The following is a 16,911-nucleotide window of genomic DNA, read 5'->3' as shown; positions in this document are numbered from 1 at the left end:
TGGGTCCCAGAAACCCCTCAGTGCATTAAGCACCCGATGCCCAGCACATGCTTTCTTCACGCCCCCACCTCCCCACCTCCTCCCAGGACCCCACTACGTCCGGGAGCGGCCATGGAGATCTCCCCAGGGAGCATGGGCTGCGTGGGAACCATGCTCCCACGTATGACTCTGAAACGGAGCCGCAGCTGAAAAAGCATTCAGCGGGTAGGAGTGAGCCTTGACGTGGATCCCCGTTAGGAGGTATTTTCCTTCAGAAAGGGGGGAAAAAAAAAAACCCAAACCAAAGAGTAATGAAAACCACATTTTTTTTTTTATAGCTTTCCTTTTAATTCTGGGATATAATGAATGATTTCCCATCGGAGCAGAGAGGAGGTGGGATGCTGCACACCTTCAGAGTGCGGTCAGAATAAATAAAACCCATATTTGCATCTTTCTGGTATCTGTCCTCTGCAGAAGCCACGAAGCCCTGCCTGTGGTTGGCTCGTGAGCCCACGTCTGGTAGGACTTTGCACACAGCCAATGCAGTGCAGGCAGAGGCAGGCAGCAGCTGCCTGCAGCCCCTTTCCCTCTGGCAGGGTCTAGTGTCACCTCCAAGGCCCAACATGACGCGTCCCTGGACCTGAGCACGGCTCCGCGGAGGAGGAGAGAAGCCCGGGGGGGCAACGGATGTGGAGCCGAGGCCACGTGCAAGGGGAGAGCACCCTGACGTGGGATTGGCGGCCACCTACATCGCAACGTCGTGGTCGCGTCTCGGCAGCCGCAGGAGGAAGGTCTGCAGGGAGCCGCTGCGCGGGAAACCTGCCCGCTCCTTCTTGAACCTCCAGGTCTCCTCTTCCACGGAGTAGAGGAGCGTCAGCATCTTGTTGACGGTGTAGACGGTGTCACCCCTGATGACGGCGGTGAAGAGGGCTCCTTTGCTGTTCAGGAACTGCCCGGGCAGGGCGGTCCACTGCCGCGACGTCAGGTTGAAACAGTCAATGACGCAACGCAAGAAGTCATCCGAGGGGCCGTTACGCATGACGTAGAGGTTGTCGCGGTGGGCCACCATGCAGTGCCCATAGCTCTGGTGCCGCTTGAGCTCGGTGACGGGAAGCCATGCATCTTGCTGGGTCTCGTACTCATAGATGACAGTGGTGTCCAGTGGCTTCCACAAGCAAACGAAGATCTGCCCCATGGCTTGGGCACAGGGTGCTGCTGCGCTCGGCTGCGGTAGGTCGGAGACGAACGTCCAGGTGCTGGAGGCCACGTCGTACCTCTCCACGGACTTCAGTGAGATCTTCTCATACTCCCCGCCAATGGCGTAGAGGTAGCCCTCGTGGCCCACCAGCCGGACGTCGTAGCGCAGCTGATGAGGGCTGGGGAACTCGCTCCAGGCGTTGGCGTCAGCATCATAGCAGAAGCTGCTCTCCACCACCTGTTTGCTGGCCCCGTAGACGCCACCCACGATGTAGATCTTATTATCCATGGTCGCCATGCCGGCTAGGAACGTGCTGGCGCTCAGCGGCAGGCAGGAGAGGGTCCTCCACGTGTTGGTCTCCTCATCCAGGTAGCAGATGGTCCTGGAGAGGTCCTCCAAGAACTCAAAGGTGGGTGTGTGGGCTCCCACTGCCACGAAAGTGCTGGGCAGGAGGGTCTCCACGTAGGCCAGCAGGTCAGCGGAGAGGCAGTCCAGGTACTCCTTCAGCTCGGCGTAGCTGTCCCTGATGTAGAGCGCGGCGCAGTGGAAGAGGTCCAGGAGACCAAATATGGCGGCGGCTTGGTACAGCAGGATGCAGTTATCGGAGTTGATGGAGTGGATCAGGTACTTAGCCAAGGGCTTCACCTGCAGGAAGGCGGCACACTCAACCGCCTGGAAGGTCTCTTCACTGCCAAGGACGGGCCTCTCGCCTGCCAGCACCCGCAGCATGGCGAGGAACCCTGCTGCGCTCAGCTCCCCCAGCCCGATCTCCTCCTGCGTGCTCTCCCTCATGCCTGAGCGGAAGAGGGCACGGAAGTATTCGCTGCTCTCCACCAGCAAGGTCTTCTCCACCCAGAATGACTGCTCTTCCACCCGGATACGCACCCGCTCTGGGGGCCTTGCCTGGGAGCCTTCCTCCTCTGGGGTCATCCTCACCTGGGGGCTTAGGGCTTAGCAGCTGTCGGGGGGTGTGGGGCAGCACCCAATGCTCCTCCGTGCCGTGTCCCGGCGCAGCCCCTGCTGCCTCCACCACCCTTTGATGTCTTTGCTGCGCTGCCCGGCGGCCGCCACGCCACTGCCTTGGAATATAAATACCTTCAGCTAAAGATAGCCGAGCTCGTGACCGGGGCCTTTCAAAGGCATCCGCCGAGCTCAGCTGCCCACCCAAAACACAGGCAGGGCCCTGGCGTCACCAGCCGGCGCAGGTCACAGCGGAGATACCCGGCTCTATCACGGCTCGTGTGCCGGGGCAGATGGGTTTTGCTCTCCCCACTCCCAGGCATCCTCCCTGTGATGCCCTGAAGGGACGGTCCCCACTTCAGGGTGGGCACCATGTTTGCATGGCTGGGAAAAGCATGTTGCCACACTATTATTTTCCCCCCCCCCTTAAAATGTGGGGTTTATGGCCCCAGGGAGGTAACTGATGCCAACAAATCTCGGTGCCGTCCAGCCCGGCTGTGGGAAAGGGGCTTGTTGCTCCCTGAGTGTGGCCACAGGCAGAGAGAGACCTCTATGGGGCCAGTCCCTTTGCCATCCTCTCCAGGGAGGAGGCATCAAGCAACCTGGGCAACATCTATCCCGGGTGCAAGGAGCCATAAACCAGCTTGATCTGGGGATCCTGTGGTGAGGAAAATGAAGTGCAGCAACCCCTTCTCACCAAAAAAGTCCCCTCCAGCCACAGGGCTCGCCCCACTCCCCGTAACACCTGGCTGTGGGCAGAGACAACCCCCCTGCGACTCATGTAGAGGTTGATGGTGAAGAAAAGTGTTGTTCATGTCACATTGCTTCTTTGTGTGCTATTCACAGCTTTTTCTGGGTAGAAACCCTATTTGGCCTCTGCTGTGGGGTGCTGAGGAGGGCCAGCAACAGGGCTCACCTGGGAGGCTGCTCGCTGAGTCTCCACATGGCCACCTGCAGCTGGTGTTTAGTTTTGATGCATAATTTAAGCTGAGCAGCCCACCCTGTTGAAGGTGTATTTTTTCCTCCCTCCTTAATTCCCATCCCAGCAGCCGGGAGCTCCCAGGGCACCGTGACAGCAAAGTCATTGCCCCAGAATTATGGCCTCAGCAGGTTCCCTCCAAAAAAATCTCAGTTTAGGGGAGAGGTGAGAGCTTTGAGCTTGTGTTACTGTCATTGGGTCTTTTGAGTACCCAGCTTAAAATACCACATTTAGCTCTGATTGCTTTTAAGCATCTTTGACCTGTGTCCAGAGGGGTCTGGGAGCTGGGGGTCCCCAAAGGGCTCTGCATCCCGCAGCAGAGTGATCCCCATCCTCCCCATCCCCGGGGCTTGCAGGGACTTCCATACTCCCAGACTATTTTGGGAGGGTTTAAAAATATCCTGCCTGCATTAACGGGCAATAATCCCAACGGCGCAGCAGCCCCGCATGGCCACGGAGCAGCCTTCACCCCCCGGCTACGGCCCCCCATAGAAACCCCTCGGGGCCAGCTTAGGGGCCGTATCCTGCGGTCCCGGGCGCTGAGCCCCATCCCAAATGGCTGCGATCGCCATGACAATGCTGACTTCAGCCTCCGCCACCTACTCGGGCTCGGAGCCCGCTGGGTGCCGGCTGATGGCTTGGTGCGGGCAGCGGTGAGTACTCCCCGTGCTCCCCTTTCCCCCTCGGGATTGTACCTTTTGGGTGGAAAAAGGGCTTTTTTTCCCCCCTGCAAAGCCTCTGCCAGCAGCAGAAGGTGGCTGTGCTTAAACGCATCTGAAGGAGCCGGCAAGCGGTGGGCAGGCTGGCAGCGCAGGCAGCATCGCTCCTGGGTGCCGCTCCTGCCTGCGGGAGGTGCAATGAGCGCACCGGCCTCAGCCCAGGGGAGCAGGACCTGGCTTTTGCTTGCTGGGGACACAATAAGGTGTCAGGGACATGGCGAGGTGGCCGCTGAGCAGAGGCGTGGTGGGTTTTGGGACTGGGGGCGTCACTGCCCGAAGCCCTGGGAGCTTGGGGGGCTGGCGTGTGCCCTGCCGGGGGGACCGTCCCCGGGGTGGCCGGGGCAGCGTGTCCAGCCCGGCGCCGGCGCGGCAGCTTTCCTTACAAGGAGTTTGGCTGGGGCCCGAGCGGCGGGAGCTGCGCTCGCCTCCGCCTGCCTCATTCATCGGCAGCCCCGGCGGTGCAGGGGCTGCTGCTCCCCCAGTCCCGGCCTCGGCCCCCCGCGCACCCCGGCGAGCCCCGCGTCTCCTCCGGCGGCGGGTTTGAAGGTGGGAGGCTGCGTTTCTCTTCTCTTTCTGGGGTGCGAAGGGTGGGTGGAGGGATGAGGAGGAGGGGGCCCCTCTCTTTGCTTGGGTGGGATGGTGATGCTGGCCACCCTGACTCCAGGCTGCGGATGGAGGCGAGTGGATCCCCCTCCCCGGTGCTGCTGAGCCCCCCTTACCCCCAGGCTGGGGCACCCCACCAGCCAGGCGGCGAGAAGGTCCCCATCCGGCATGGCAGCGGGTGCCCCACGTCCCCCCCGCTCTCTCCCGCAGGACGGAGGATGTCCTCGATGTTCGGCAAACCCCGAGCCGGTGGCGAGCGGCCACCGCAGAGCCCCCTCACTGAGTGCAACGTGGCCATCCTGGGGTGCCGAGGGGCCGGCAAGTCAGGTGAGACGGGTGCCCCACCGCCACAGGGATGGCCGGGCATCGGGAGGGTGCCGGTGCCGGGGAGGGACACCTGCCTCACCCACCTCTTTCACCTCCTGCAGCTCTGACCGTGAAGTTTCTAACCAAGAGGTTCATAAGCGAATATGATCCGAACTTGGGTAAGACGCTTTCTCCACGGGTGTTTCTGGCCCCCCCATTGTCCCCCATGAGCTCCCATGGAGCATCCTTCCCATCTCCTGTGTTTCCCACGAATATGGCATTTAAGGGGAAAAAAAAAACCCAAACCACCCAAAATTACATGAAAAACAACGGAAGGGCTGGATTTGACCCAAACCCGCCTGTAAAAACAGAGGTGAAAGCAGTGCTCTCCCCGCGGGCATGTCCCACGGGGGAATGTTGGCTCCTTACATCACCCCAAAGAAACTGAAAGCTGAATTACTGGGGAGCATCTCGTGATTCTTGCTCACTCCTGGGGGTGTTGGGCAGGGGAAGGGCTGGGGGAGCGAGTGGGGGCTGCAGAGTGGGCGGCCCCAGGGGCTGCGCTTTGCAGCAAGCGGTTCTGGGCATTTTTTTTTTCCACTCGTTTGAGTAATTAATAACTATTTTCCTAGGCCTGACTCCAGGGCGCGGGGAAGAACCATAAATGATTTATCGGGGACATTAGGGAGATATGGACCTTGTCCAGGAACCGACTCCAGCCCCTAATAACTCAGCGACTCTTAGGAAAGAAGGATAAATCCTTTCCTCCTTGGATCTTTTTTGGGAATGTGGTTTCATCTTCCCACGTCAAAACCTTTCCGAAATGCATCCGTTAGGACCCAGCCAGAGAAGGCATCTTTCTCCCAGTGGAACAACTCAGCGGCTCTCCCTGCCTGCCCCCCTTCCAAAAGAAAGGGGTGCTCTTTTTGCCTGATTTATTGGGAAACAGCCCCAGTGTCAAGCCGCTAGCTTGCTTTATCTTGCCAGGTCGTGGCATTTAGATAAGGGCTGAGCCCCGGGTGCAGCGATGACCGTGCCGGGCTCCTTCCCCTCCCTCCTTCTCCCATGGGAGCCCACGCTTGCGGCATGGAGGGAGAAATAACTCCTCCCAGCCGGCATCATTGCCAGCCCCCCCCCCAAATCACACTGTCTCAGGAAGGAGTGAGGTGGGAGGCGTTGGTGGAGGATGCTCCTCATCAGGGGCTGAGATATTTCTGCGGTGTCCCAAGCATCCTGGGCTTTGCTTGGCTTTGGAGAAGACGGGATACCCCAGCCCATCCTCACAACCATCCTTCTCCTTGCAGAGGACACCTACGCCTCGGAGGAGCTGGTGGACCAGCAGCCTGTGCTGCTGAAGGTGATGGACACGGCCGACCAGGTGAGGCACCGGGGCACCGTGGGTGCCAAACGCCCGGCGTGATGTGGCTGGACCACGGCTGGACCACGGCTCAGCCACTCCTCTCACCCCCAGGATGGCCCCGGGAACTGCGAGCGCTACCTGCGCTGGGCCAGCGCCTTCCTCGTCGTCTACAGCATCGATGAGAGGAAGAGCTTTGAGGGCTGCCAGAGCTACCTGGAGGTCCTCGCCCTGCACGCAAGGGGCTGCCAGCGCCGCTGCCCCGTGCTCCTGCTGGGCAACAAGCTGGACATGGAGCAGTACAGGTATCGGGCGCGGGGCAAGGCTGCTTTTCTCAGTGGGGGAGAGCTCACAGATCCCCCCCCCTATCCATCCAGCTGGGATGCAAAACCCAAATCTGAATTTTTTTGTGGTTATTTCCACCCCATCGGTATTTGCCATGTTCTCCCACACTCCTGAGGTTCCTGTTCTCGTGCCTGGGGAGGGTTGTGCTTATTTTGAGTCTGTTGGTTTATTCAGCAGGATGATTTTGGCTGCGTGGTAAGGCAGTGTCACTGTCCCTGGACAGGGCTTGAGCCCGCTCCAGCTCCTTGCTCCCCTCTAGATGTGCCCTTTCCCTGGAGCGCCTCCTCGCCCCGTCCCCGCTGCCAGGACTGGATGTCCCTGGTGTGTTTTTCTGGCCTTTTGTGCCGCTCTAGGGCCGTGCTGAGTGTTGGTTCCACGGGTCCTTGAGTCACATGAACCCCCCCATGCTCCCAGCATGGATTCTGGCAGGAGGCTTCCCCCTCCCCACAGCGAGGACCTGCCCCATCTCCTCCCCACTGCCCAGCGTGATGCCATCACATCCAGCCCCCTGTGTCCCTGGCACATGTCCCCACTGGGCATGACTCCCCCAGGGATCCATGCAGCCTGTTACTCCGGGATTTCAGGAAAGGCAAAGCCCTTTTGGAAACATGTCCCCTGCTTGTCCCAGGACAGGGGACAAGCAGGTGCTGCCCTGGTGCTCACTGGGAAGCAGACACAGGGTATGGGGTCTGTTGCTCCCTGCCTGCACCCCTCGCTCCTCTTTTTGGGTGGTTGCAGTGCCCTGAGGGATGCTGCACCCATCCCCTCCACTCTCACCAGGCAGGTGCCCGCAGCCGAAGGGATGTCCCTGGCGAGCCGGTTCGGGTGCCTCTTCTACGAGGTGTCGGCGTGCCAGGACTTCGCGGGGGTGCAGCACGTCTTCCACGAAGCCGTGCGGGAGGTGCGGCGCCAGGCGGAGCGGAACACGCCTGCCCGGCCACTCTTCATCACCGAGGAGCAGCCCTGCCCGCCGGTGGCCACGCCGCTCGCCCTGCCCACCCGCCACGGCTTGGCCAGCTGCACCTTCAACACCCTCTCCACTGTTAACTACAAGGAGATCCCCTCGGTGGCCCAGGCCAAGCTGGTCACCGTCAAGTCCTCGCGGGCTCAGAGCAAGAGGAAAGCTCCCACGCTCACCTTGCTGAAAGGCTTCAAGATATTTTAAGACGCGTCCCTGTGGGCTGTGGAGGGGGTGGTGAGAGAATCCCACAACCCCCCCGGCCCCACAAGGGCCGAGACCAGCCGTGACAGACTCATGGGCACCGCAGCAGCTGCTGGTGGACGGTGGCTCCAGTCTCCACACCGGGGCAAAGCCTGCGGTGGGGATTTGGCGAGCAGATGGGGTGCCAAGAGGCCGAAATCGGATGCAGCATCACTCTGCCTGCCCCCTCCCCAGCTCACGTCGCCCCCTGGCCAAGCGCTGCTGCGGTGTTTGCACCCTGTCCTGCTGCTGGCACCGGGGACCAGCCCGGCTTTCCCTGAGGATCTGGGTGGTTCCTTGAGCAGCTGGAGCCACGGGCACCACCGGGAGGGCAAGGGACGTCCCCAGGGCCCCCCACCCACCTTGGGCACCTGAGAGCCCAGGAAGGGAGAATTAATCATTAATCGAGCACAGAGGCACCCGTCTCGTTCGTCTCACGGGTCCCCTGACTGAGCAATAAGTAGGAGGAATTTTTATTTTTTTTTAATCCAAACAAGAAAGGTGCAGATATTGTTTCAGCCAACTAAAGGCCTCAGGTGTCCTGAAACTCATTCCCATGCATTGAAATAAGTCATACCAAAATAGCTGGGTTTTTTAATCAACTTTTTACACTATATTGTTCCTTTTCAAAGGCTTTGCAAGGAGTGATGCTTCACTGACGAGGACACGCTCTGAAAAGCCTTTGTTTAAAAGACTGATGTATTTCCAAAAAAGCTCTTTAAATTATTTCATGGCTTCTACAAGTGCCCAGTGATGGGCGTGAAGTGAATCCTAAAAGCAGACCAGGGTCTACCTGTGCCCAAGCCGGGGTCAAGGGCTGCACGTTCAGTTTCATTTGCTGTATCAGGTTAAATGCTCTGCTTCTCCCTGGAGTTGTAGTTATTCTGCAGAGTAAAATATCCACGTGTATATTTGTACATTATATATATATATATGACCTTATCGAGAGAGAGAGATATTCAATATGGGTTTTCAATCAACCACTTTGGAAAGTATTTTAATAAAGACAATTTCTGAAAAGAACAAAAGCGCCTCCGCTTCAGCGTGGCTGTTTTCCTGATGGGACGTCATGGCACGTTCCCTGGCTGTCTGCAGGAAAAGCTTCTCACTTCCCACTTCCCACTTCCCGCCCCGGCTCGGCTCCCACCGTTTGCGGCGGGGGCAGGCAGCATCTGAGGGAGGGGGTGAAGTGGGTGTGGGAGAGGAGGCTGGAGGCAACTGAGAGCAGCAGGTACCGACCAGCCAGCCAGGAGCTGATCCGGGGCATGCACAGCTTTGCCTCAAGTCCAGAGCCGCTTCTGCTGCTTTTTTTTTCTCTGTTTCTCCAGGCTAAACTGCATGTTTAAACTTCCACCACTACAAATTGAGACATTTTGATATATTCCTTAGGGCTTTGACTTCAGCTGCCATTATAAGGCATCCTCAGAGCTCTCTGCATACAGAGATGTGACGGTCCCGTCCTTCCACTGGACCACCACTTCTCCCAATCTCTGATCCTGGGGCACCGGCTCCTGCTTGCGTGGTTCATCCGGGCTGTTTTCCTGCAGAGGCATCAGGGCTTGCTTGGCTTCCAGCTCAGCCTGCTGCGTGGTTTGCACGGCTTCTCTGAACACGTAGATCTTCCTTTTTCTGCAGGAAAGGCATACAAAGGAAAGGCGGAGTGAAACAGCGAGCCCGCGTGTGGGGGCAAGTATCTACCCCTGGTGACAGTCACATCCATCCCTTCACACCTCGGCCTTGGGAAGGGGCAAACCCTGGCAGCTGCACTGTCACAGAAATAGTCTGAAATGTTTGAGTACACACAGCCACGGGGTTCACACTCGGAGAACACCACTTTGCCCAAAGCAAGGCAGTAACACCTGGCAAGCCATCATTAAACTGAGAGGACGGCACACTTGTAACATTAACTCTTTTTCTCTCATTTTAAGATGAAAACTCTGTCCCAGATGTAACTTTTCTTGCTGTAGAAAACACCAAGTTGCTCCTCAGCTGCAGGGTTGTTGTACAGCAGTACAGCCCAGGGGAATATTGTGGGAATGCAGCTGGGAAAAGGCTGGGGAGTCCTTCTCCAGAGCCCCTGTATTTATGGGAGAGCACCTCACACTTCACATTGCACCTCGCTTCCCTCCCAACAGCCCTGAAGAACTGTTGCAGGTGTTTTACTGCTGAGGATCCAGGGCCTGGAGAAGGGAAGTGGCTCATTCTGAGTGACACACGAGGAGAGCAGGGAGCCAGGCAAGGTTTTACAATGAAGCACATGGAGTTTCTCTTTGCTCTTCTCCCCATCACTCAGGGCTCGTCCTGCCCTGCGTCTCAGCATGCTGCCCTGCTCTGCCAAACCCACGTGTGTCTGCCTGGGGGGAGGTTTCAGCACACCACCACACACCAAAAGACCCCCGAATTTTCCTGTCTCACCTGTTTCGCACAATGTTAATGGACAGAAGGAAAAGACCCAAAATCATGGCCACGAAGGAAAGCACAAGGATGGAGTAATTCCACACTGATGCTGGGGGAAAGCACAGAGAGGCAGCGTTAGCATGCACAGAGCAGTGTGACCCGCAGAGCCCAGCCAGGCATTTTCTGAGGATACCCAAGCTCAGAGTGCCATGGCTGGGCTGCAGGATGAGGGCAGAGGTGCTGGCATCCAGCTCAGTACCCAGAACAGAGCACCCAGGCCCCATTTTTGGGATAACCTCAGGCAACTCTCCCTCCCTGGGCAGGAGACTTACACAACTGCTCTGTCTCTCTCACTCTGACCACACGTGCCTTTTCAACCCTGCCCGAGAGCTGGGAGTGACTGTACCCCAGGGTGGGAGCAGGGCTGGGAGCTGCAGCATCCCACCAGGAGCACTGCTAGAAGGGGCCCTCCACCCCACAAACTTTCTCGCCGCTGCCATGCTCTGGCGGGTAGATTTTGCCTTCAAACACTGGCTGGGGTGTGCAGCACAGATGGCAGCAGATGCTGCACCCTTGATTTTTGTGGCTTTGAAGTTGATCCTTGGGGCACTGACCTGCTCATATCAACCTGCTCCCTCCACCCTACCAAAATCACTGGTCATCCCAGACCTTTGCTCTCTTGGCAGGATATATGCCTGGAAAGAGGCTGAACCCCTCTCTGGGACGAGACACTCAGCAAAGCCTCATGCCTCTCTTCACCATGGCCTGCTTCTTCTGGAGAGGGTTTGTGTATCTGGGGTAAATCACCTCCTTGGGTAATTCCCTCAGCATCTCCATTAAGCAGGAGGGTTAACAGCCAAGGACCGCGTATCTCTATTTCAACTCTCAACCCAGCAACATCAGTGGGACTTACGGTCTTCTCTGCGGAAGAACCAGAGCAGCTCCTCCAGCTCTTCTTGATTTATACCCAGCACAAGGGTCGCGTTGCCTGCTGTGTGGTCATACACGTGTGTGCTGGCAAGGGCTGCAGCGAAGTACCTGTCTTGCTCTGCCTCGGCTGTGGAGGAAAAGAGCAGAAGGATGCAATGGTCACTTGCTGTGATACTTCAGGCTAGAAATGGTCCTCTCCATGGCTCCCAGGGCTGCCCAGCACGTCTCTCCAAGCAGGCAGAACGCAGTCGTGAGGGCACAGCTTTATCTCAGGCACCGAGAAGTGGAGAGCGTTTCTAACTCACACTGCAGATCCCATTATGGTGAGGCACCCAGGGTTGGAAGGACCCCAGGGCGCTGACTGTGTCTTTCCACATTCCCCAGCAGCGTGTGTGTGTTTGTGTCTGTGTGCGTGTACATACAGATGTACGTATGTACCACTGGTCCCCAGGTGTGCAGCACTTACCTGCTTTCTCCTCGCACACGCTCCTGCCTGCAACATCTTGCCATCGGGCTTTGAGGCCTGTCACACTACTGAGAGCGACTCCTTTCTTGTTTGCCACCAGGTAGCCCTGGCTGCTGCCCAGAGGAGAGAGCAGCGAATTCAAGCAGTCCCAGCTCGTGTAGCCCCTGCTGCCACAGAGACTTGTCTGCACTCTGTCAGCCCCCACCGCGGAGAGACAGCTCTGCGTGCCATGATTCATCAAAGAATCGCCTTGCCAAGACCAGTCCTGGAAATCTGACTCTGGATTACAGTCCTCCAGCAATAAATTCCCATTCATTGGGCTGGCTTGTAAACACAGCTTGACTTTAGCATTTTTCATCAGAAAAGCTCCAGCGTCTGCAAAGAAACCAGCATATGAGTGTGGCCATCCCGTAAGCGCAGGACATATATGCACACAGAGTGTATAGGGCAGATGGGAATGACAAACAATTCTGGAACTGGGAACAGCCTAGGGCAAAAGGCATTAAAGACACGAACTTTCTCCAGTCCAGCCTCTCTCTGTCAGGGCCACTGGGCTCATAGATGAGCTCTCCCTAACCCACGCTTCTCAGCAAACATGGCTCAAGCACGTCCTTTTAGGTGGGTCTGGGGAAGCCCAGCTAGACTTGCCCTTGCAACTGGCACCGAGCTCTGTTCGAAGCTGAATCTGTAGCTGATCCCCAGAGAAGAGATGACAGTAAGCTCTTCTCCTAGACTTGAACGTTGATGGGCCCTTTGGTGTGCTGGCTGGTGCCAGCCCACAGCCCCGTGCAGCCTGGCCCAGGCTTAGCCCCTTCCTGCCGTTCCTGGGAGGTGGGAGGCTGCTCTCTTGGTTAGTTCCAAGTGGCAGAGGAAGCTCAGACCCTTTGGTGAGCCTCATGGCTGGCTTCTGCTTTGCCTCTGGGGACAGACACCCTGATGTCCTGCTCCAGCTGGATGAACTAGGAACTGCCTCTAACATCTCTGTTTCTGGAGAGCCAGAGGAGCAAGGGTTTGGGGCTCAGGTCTTTCCAGTTTGGCTGTCTAACCTTAAAGTGTCAGCTGGAACATTGCTCTGAAGAGGAGAGGTGCACAAAGTCCCAACAAACATTGATACTGGGTTTTAAAAAAATCAAATCTCCATGTGTCAAGTGTCTTCCTTGGTGTCAAAGAGACTGCAACTGTGCTGTGGGTGCAACTTTCCCCATGGTCGAGCCAGGCTGTTGCTGGTGTATGCTGAAGAAAATGGGCCCATGGAGAGGAAGAAACTGTATTTCCAGAAAACTAAGGTCTTTAGTGTATGTCTTTGCCATAATACTATCTGTATGTGTTTGCCCTCAGCCAGTGAGGTGCTTGTAAGGTCACAGAACAATGCTGGAAAACTCTTGCATGTGTACATCCAGCTCCACTCTGCAGACAATGTCTTGTTGTAATCCGTGCTGAGAGCCTGTGAGAGCCTGTGAAGAGACACAGCCTCAGCACGTGTGACCTACTTTACCCATGCCATTATCCTCTAAGCCAAGACTCTACCTTGCAGCAGGAAAAAAGGGATTATCCAGAAGAACTTCATATTTGTCCGTGAGCTGGGATGGATCACGCCTTCGCCAGTGTTCCGTCAGTGTCCAGATGCCTGGGAAAGAGAGACAAGAAGTGAGGGATAACCTCACAGCGTCCTCTGCTAGCTCCCACTGTGTGGTGCCACTGGTTTTATCAGTGGAAGCCCTGGAAGTTACATAAATTATTACTCAGGGGGACTGGAAATGGCAGGCCAGAATGTTTCTCTTCTGGTGTCTACAGCAGATGAAAGGAGACAAAAGCACAGTAATGATCTTTTAAATTATGCTGCACTCATGCTGATTCTCCTCCCTGGTCCAGCTCTGTGTCAGAGAGGGGATCTGATGTACCCCCACAGCTGTGACATTGTTCTCTTCTGCGGACGTGAGTCTGAGCTGCCAGGATGGGGTGCAGACAGATGGTGATTCCGGGAGGCACTGAAGCGATAGCAGAGTGGCTCTGGCACAGGTCTACTGCCTGGCATTAGACCCCTTGCCTAGGTGACCCTGTGCAGATGCGAGCTTGGCTGCTGAGAGCCAGCCCCTCCTCAGCTAACCTCGCTGCTTCCCTCCTTGCTCCCCTGCCACGATCCTCAGAGAACACACAATTTGTGGACAGGGACTACCTGCTGCCAATCCATGGATGGCTGAATAAGGCTGTGGAGATGACAAAGTGGAGGGCTCAGCTCCAAGAGAAGGAAAAGCCAGCTTCCCATTCAGGCAAAGGTGTCTCCCATTGCTCAGGGAAGCAGAAAGCTCCTCCTTGACCTTCAGTCCCTCATTTGTCAGTGGCATCAATCCAGTTTTTATGGCTGCTTGTCCACCTCAGTTCTTCAGCCTCCTCTGGAGGGACGTGACCCGAGCAGAGGGCTTTCCTGGCTGTCCACGGTGAGTTACTCTGAGACAGTTGGGTTGGCTCTCCCCAGCCCACTGCTCAGCTCACTGGCCTCATCCAAACCGTCACCCACCCGCAGGTGAATGACACCATGACACACATGCATCTCTCAGACATGCTGGCCCCACAGGCCATTAATTATTACATGAAGACTTAGACTTTTACGACTGTTTGATACTCTCAACTTTTATCCACCTTTGTAGTGTGGCCTGGCACTGTCTGAAACTGTTCCCTGGCAATCGCTCACAAGCATGTTCCACTGTGCCAGGCGTGTCAACAACGCTGCTGCTGACTCTTCAGGGAAGCATTTGTCCTATCGGTTATAGACCTAATGATTGCTACTATTTTCCCCCACTTCTCAATGTCTTCACAATTCAAAGTTCACATTTTATAGCCAACCAGGCACGCAGGCTTGCTCCCTGCTGCCAGAAAACCACCTGTTAGCAATTCTTTGAGAACAGGACTCTCAAACACGTGGTCCACTTTGACTCTGTATTTCAGAAAATATGGGTAAAGCTGCTCCCTGCAGTTAGGTATGCCAATTACCTTACCATCCAGGTAACCTTTAGCTTATTCATATGGATCACTTCTCAGAAAGGAGGAAATAAACTCTTGGTGCCGATGAAATCAAGTTACAAGTCTGTTACACCCTACTAAGAAGTGCCACTTGAATGTGCTAAATCTTGCTGTGCAAGGCTTCTGTCTAATCCTTTGTGCAAACAGGAATATTTGATGTGCATGTTGCTGATTTTCTCCTAAGGTGTTTCATAACTTGCTGGCCACCTCCTGGTATCCACACTAAAACTGTCACGCACAGCAGGGATGCTGAGAAAGCTTCCAAAAGTACTTCACTACTTCATAAAGTCTTCGGCATTACCAAATCCCTCCCAGACATGGGAGGCCAAAACGTCTCAGGTACAATACAGTAGCAGAACGGATATTTATCGTGCGTTACCAGGAAATTTAGGTGAAAGACTTTAAGAGAAACCGCTGTTATTTTAAAGATCTTTTACATCTACATCAAACTGAGCAAACTAGTTTGGAAGTTTCATTCATCAAAGCTACAAACCCAAGTGTTCTCAGGACAGTGTATCTACCCCAGCGGAGAGCCTGAGCAGGATTCAGAGCACTGCCTGCACCACCAGTTTCCCCAGTAAGGAAACAGTGAGTCCCACAGTTGGGCTAGATACGCTCTGGAGAGTTTGGATCTCCTAGCTTGAAAGAGATATTTTTTTAGTCACCTCCATCGTTCCCCACACAGCTGCTCTGCCCCACTGCCCACATCCCGCTTGCCCAAACAAGCTGAGAATGGGTGATGTCTTCTCCGTTGCTCCCCTGCCCGCACATCTCAGCAGTCACTCTGGCTGCTCTTGGATGGGGATGAGCCCTTAGATCCGGACCTTAGACAATTCTAAGCTGTGGACTTTGGTCTCCTAGCCCTCTGAAGACACCCAAGACCCTTCTGAGGTTGCTTCCCAGCTTGGGTTCAACATGGGAAGCTCAAATGAGAGAAAGCTCATGTGTTTTATGTTTGTATGGAAGGAGGTAGAAAGAACAAAGAGGCCAGCACCTCTCAAGGAAACATTTTACCTGTGTTATTTTGCGTTTATATTTACACCCAAACAATTCTGTAATTTCTTTCTTCTTGCAAATGGGATTTTCACATCAAAAGTTGCAAAATTTGTATGCTGTGCATACTTCAGGAACAAAGAGTCACCCGCCAATGTGGCCCCAAATCCTCCTGTTCAAAACCAGGATCTGTGGACTTTGGTGGCATCCAATGACATCTCAAGAAAATAGAGAAAAATGGCAAGTGGCTGCTTTTTGCTCTACATATTGATCCCAGCACTTAAATGGTAAAATCATTCCTCATGATGGAAGCCCTTGGAGATCTGAGACCCGTCACACGCACAAGGTAGAGGTGAGGTATATGTGCTCTAAAGAGTGACATAACCCGGCGAGCGGCCTGTGCCGTGCAGGAACACGCACGTCCCCAGCTGCACGAGGACACCCTTCATCCAGGGCACAGCACACAGTGCTGTGAAACCACCATGTGCTTTCTGTGTTGGTTTTTATCAGGTTGAATACTCAGTTGCTTACCAAGCCAGATGTTGCCCTCACTCTGCAAATGAGAAGTCTTCAGATACTTACTATATTGATATAAGTAAAGATGGGGAAAAAAGCTCTTCTGGGAAGACCATCAAGTAGAGCTTCTGTTAAGATGATAATGTCCTTCTGGATACTCTACTCACTACACAATATGGGACAATGCACCTATAACATCCCAGTCTTTGTACAATAGTCTCCTCTTGTCTTCCAGACTCTCTCTCTGGTGGTTATCTTATCTTAACTGATTGTATTAAAATGCATCAGTTATTCCAAACACATTATAAAAGTGGGATGCCCTGTCTTTGGGGTTCGTAGGGGATATACAATGGCACACCACAGAGATAAAATGCACGGGTTGGTTTATAAAGGTACATTAAGGACTGATTTCAATTAAAGAACACAAGAAAATTGTTTAATATTTAAAAAACTAGAGCAAGAAGGCAGTCTGTACTATTTTTTAACCTTTGTAAAGTCAAAAGTTAAAGAGCAAATCTGAGTTATATTAAATATTTTCCTTTGACTGCTTTCCAGGCTGTTTATATGCAGGAGTTATCCCAGCCTGCTTCTCATTTGCCATTCAGTCTCTCCTTAAACAAGTTACACAGTCTTCTTAAAATTTCCAAGAATCTGAGCTTTCTAACTGAAATAAATAAATAAGCCTTTCTTTACAGCTAGCTATAAATTAACCGACCGGCTAGTGCAGCAGGAGTGTCCGTTAATCTCCGTTAACTCACCAGAAACATGCAGTTCCCAGCAGAGAGGAAGCTACATTTCTTCTTTAAGCACTGCTGTCTGAAGATGCCTCCTCTGAGCACTCGTCAGCGCCTTACTACGGCGACAAGGTTGCCTTTCCTCCTGCTCTCAGTAGGCTACGAGCTGTGATTCATTCTGCTCCTGAGTCATGTGTGAAGGCCAGT

The 16,911-nt window shown here is 54.8% G+C and overlaps 3 protein-coding genes across 5 annotated transcripts; 1 reads left to right on the top strand and 2 right to left on the bottom strand.

Moving 5' to 3' along the window:
• Positions 1–291: 291 nt before the first annotated feature.
• Positions 292–2,584, bottom strand: KBTBD13 (kelch repeat and BTB domain containing 13). The gene has a single exon (XM_074837389.1). The coding sequence runs from the start codon at positions 2,105–2,107 to the stop codon at positions 725–727; it is 1,383 nt and encodes a 460-aa protein (XP_074693490.1). The 5' UTR covers positions 2,108–2,584; the 3' UTR covers positions 292–724.
• A 969-nt stretch (positions 2,585–3,553) lies between these two features.
• RASL12 (RAS like family 12) lies at positions 3,554–8,675 on the top strand. 3 transcript variants are annotated; one of them, XM_074837391.1, is made up of 6 exons: positions 3,554–3,769; positions 4,649–4,765; positions 4,867–4,923; positions 6,049–6,122; positions 6,216–6,406; positions 7,227–8,675. In XM_074837391.1, the coding sequence occupies exons 2-6, from the start codon at positions 4,657–4,659 to the stop codon at positions 7,609–7,611; spliced, it is 816 nt and encodes a 271-aa protein (XP_074693492.1). In that variant the 5' UTR covers positions 3,554–3,769; positions 4,649–4,656; the 3' UTR covers positions 7,612–8,675. The 3 variants fall into 3 exon arrangements, with proteins under 3 accessions (XP_074693492.1, XP_074693494.1, XP_074693491.1); XM_074837393.1 differs by lacking the exon at positions 3,554–3,769 and adding an exon at positions 4,335–4,381; XM_074837390.1 differs by lacking the exon at positions 3,554–3,769 and having other exon boundaries at positions 4,401–4,765.
• Positions 8,613–16,911, bottom strand: SLC51B (SLC51 subunit beta). The gene is made up of 6 exons (XM_074837394.1): positions 16,729–16,911; positions 12,968–13,067; positions 11,441–11,815; positions 10,958–11,101; positions 10,063–10,153; positions 8,613–9,276 (listed from the first exon to the last, which is right to left on the bottom strand). Exons 2-6 carry the CDS (start codon positions 13,005–13,007, stop codon positions 9,057–9,059), a joined length of 870 nt encoding a protein of 289 aa, XP_074693495.1. The 5' UTR covers positions 13,008–13,067; positions 16,729–16,911; the 3' UTR covers positions 8,613–9,056.

This window comes from Strix aluco, chromosome 12, assembly GCF_031877795.1.
Source record: "Strix aluco isolate bStrAlu1 chromosome 12, bStrAlu1.hap1, whole genome shotgun sequence".
NCBI lineage: Eukaryota > Metazoa > Chordata > Aves > Strigiformes > Strigidae > Strix > Strix aluco.
This window is presented reverse-complemented; position numbering and strand designations above follow the sequence as displayed.

What these genes read in the sequence shown, in the direction of transcription:
- SLC51B (XM_074837394.1), bottom strand. Translation starts at nt 13,007, where the DNA reads ATGAAGTTCTTCTGGATAATCCCTTTTTTCCTGCTGCAAG. An exon ending in CGTGTGCGAGGAGAAAGCAG is followed by an intron (nt 11,102 to 11,440) that starts GTAAGTGCTGCA and finishes TTTCCTCCACAG; the next exon opens with CCGAGGCAGAGCAAGACAGG. An exon ending in GTTCTTCCGCAGAGAAGACC is followed by an intron (nt 10,154 to 10,957) that starts GTAAGTCCCACT and finishes GCTTTCCCCCAG; the next exon opens with CATCAGTGTGGAATTACTCC.
- RASL12 (XM_074837390.1), top strand. Translation starts at nt 4,435, where the DNA reads ATGAGGAGGAGGGGGCCCCTCTCTTTGCTTGGGTGGGATGGTGATGCT. An exon ending in CCGAGGGGCCGGCAAGTCAG is followed by an intron (nt 4,766 to 4,866) that starts GTGAGACGGGTG and finishes CACCTCCTGCAG; the next exon opens with CTCTGACCGTGAAGTTTCTA. An exon ending in TGATGGACACGGCCGACCAG is followed by an intron (nt 6,123 to 6,215) that starts GTGAGGCACCGG and finishes TCTCACCCCCAG; the next exon opens with GATGGCCCCGGGAACTGCGA.
- KBTBD13 (XM_074837389.1), bottom strand. Translation starts at nt 2,107, where the DNA reads ATGACCCCAGAGGAGGAAGGCTCCCAGGCAAGGCCCCCAGAGCGGGTG.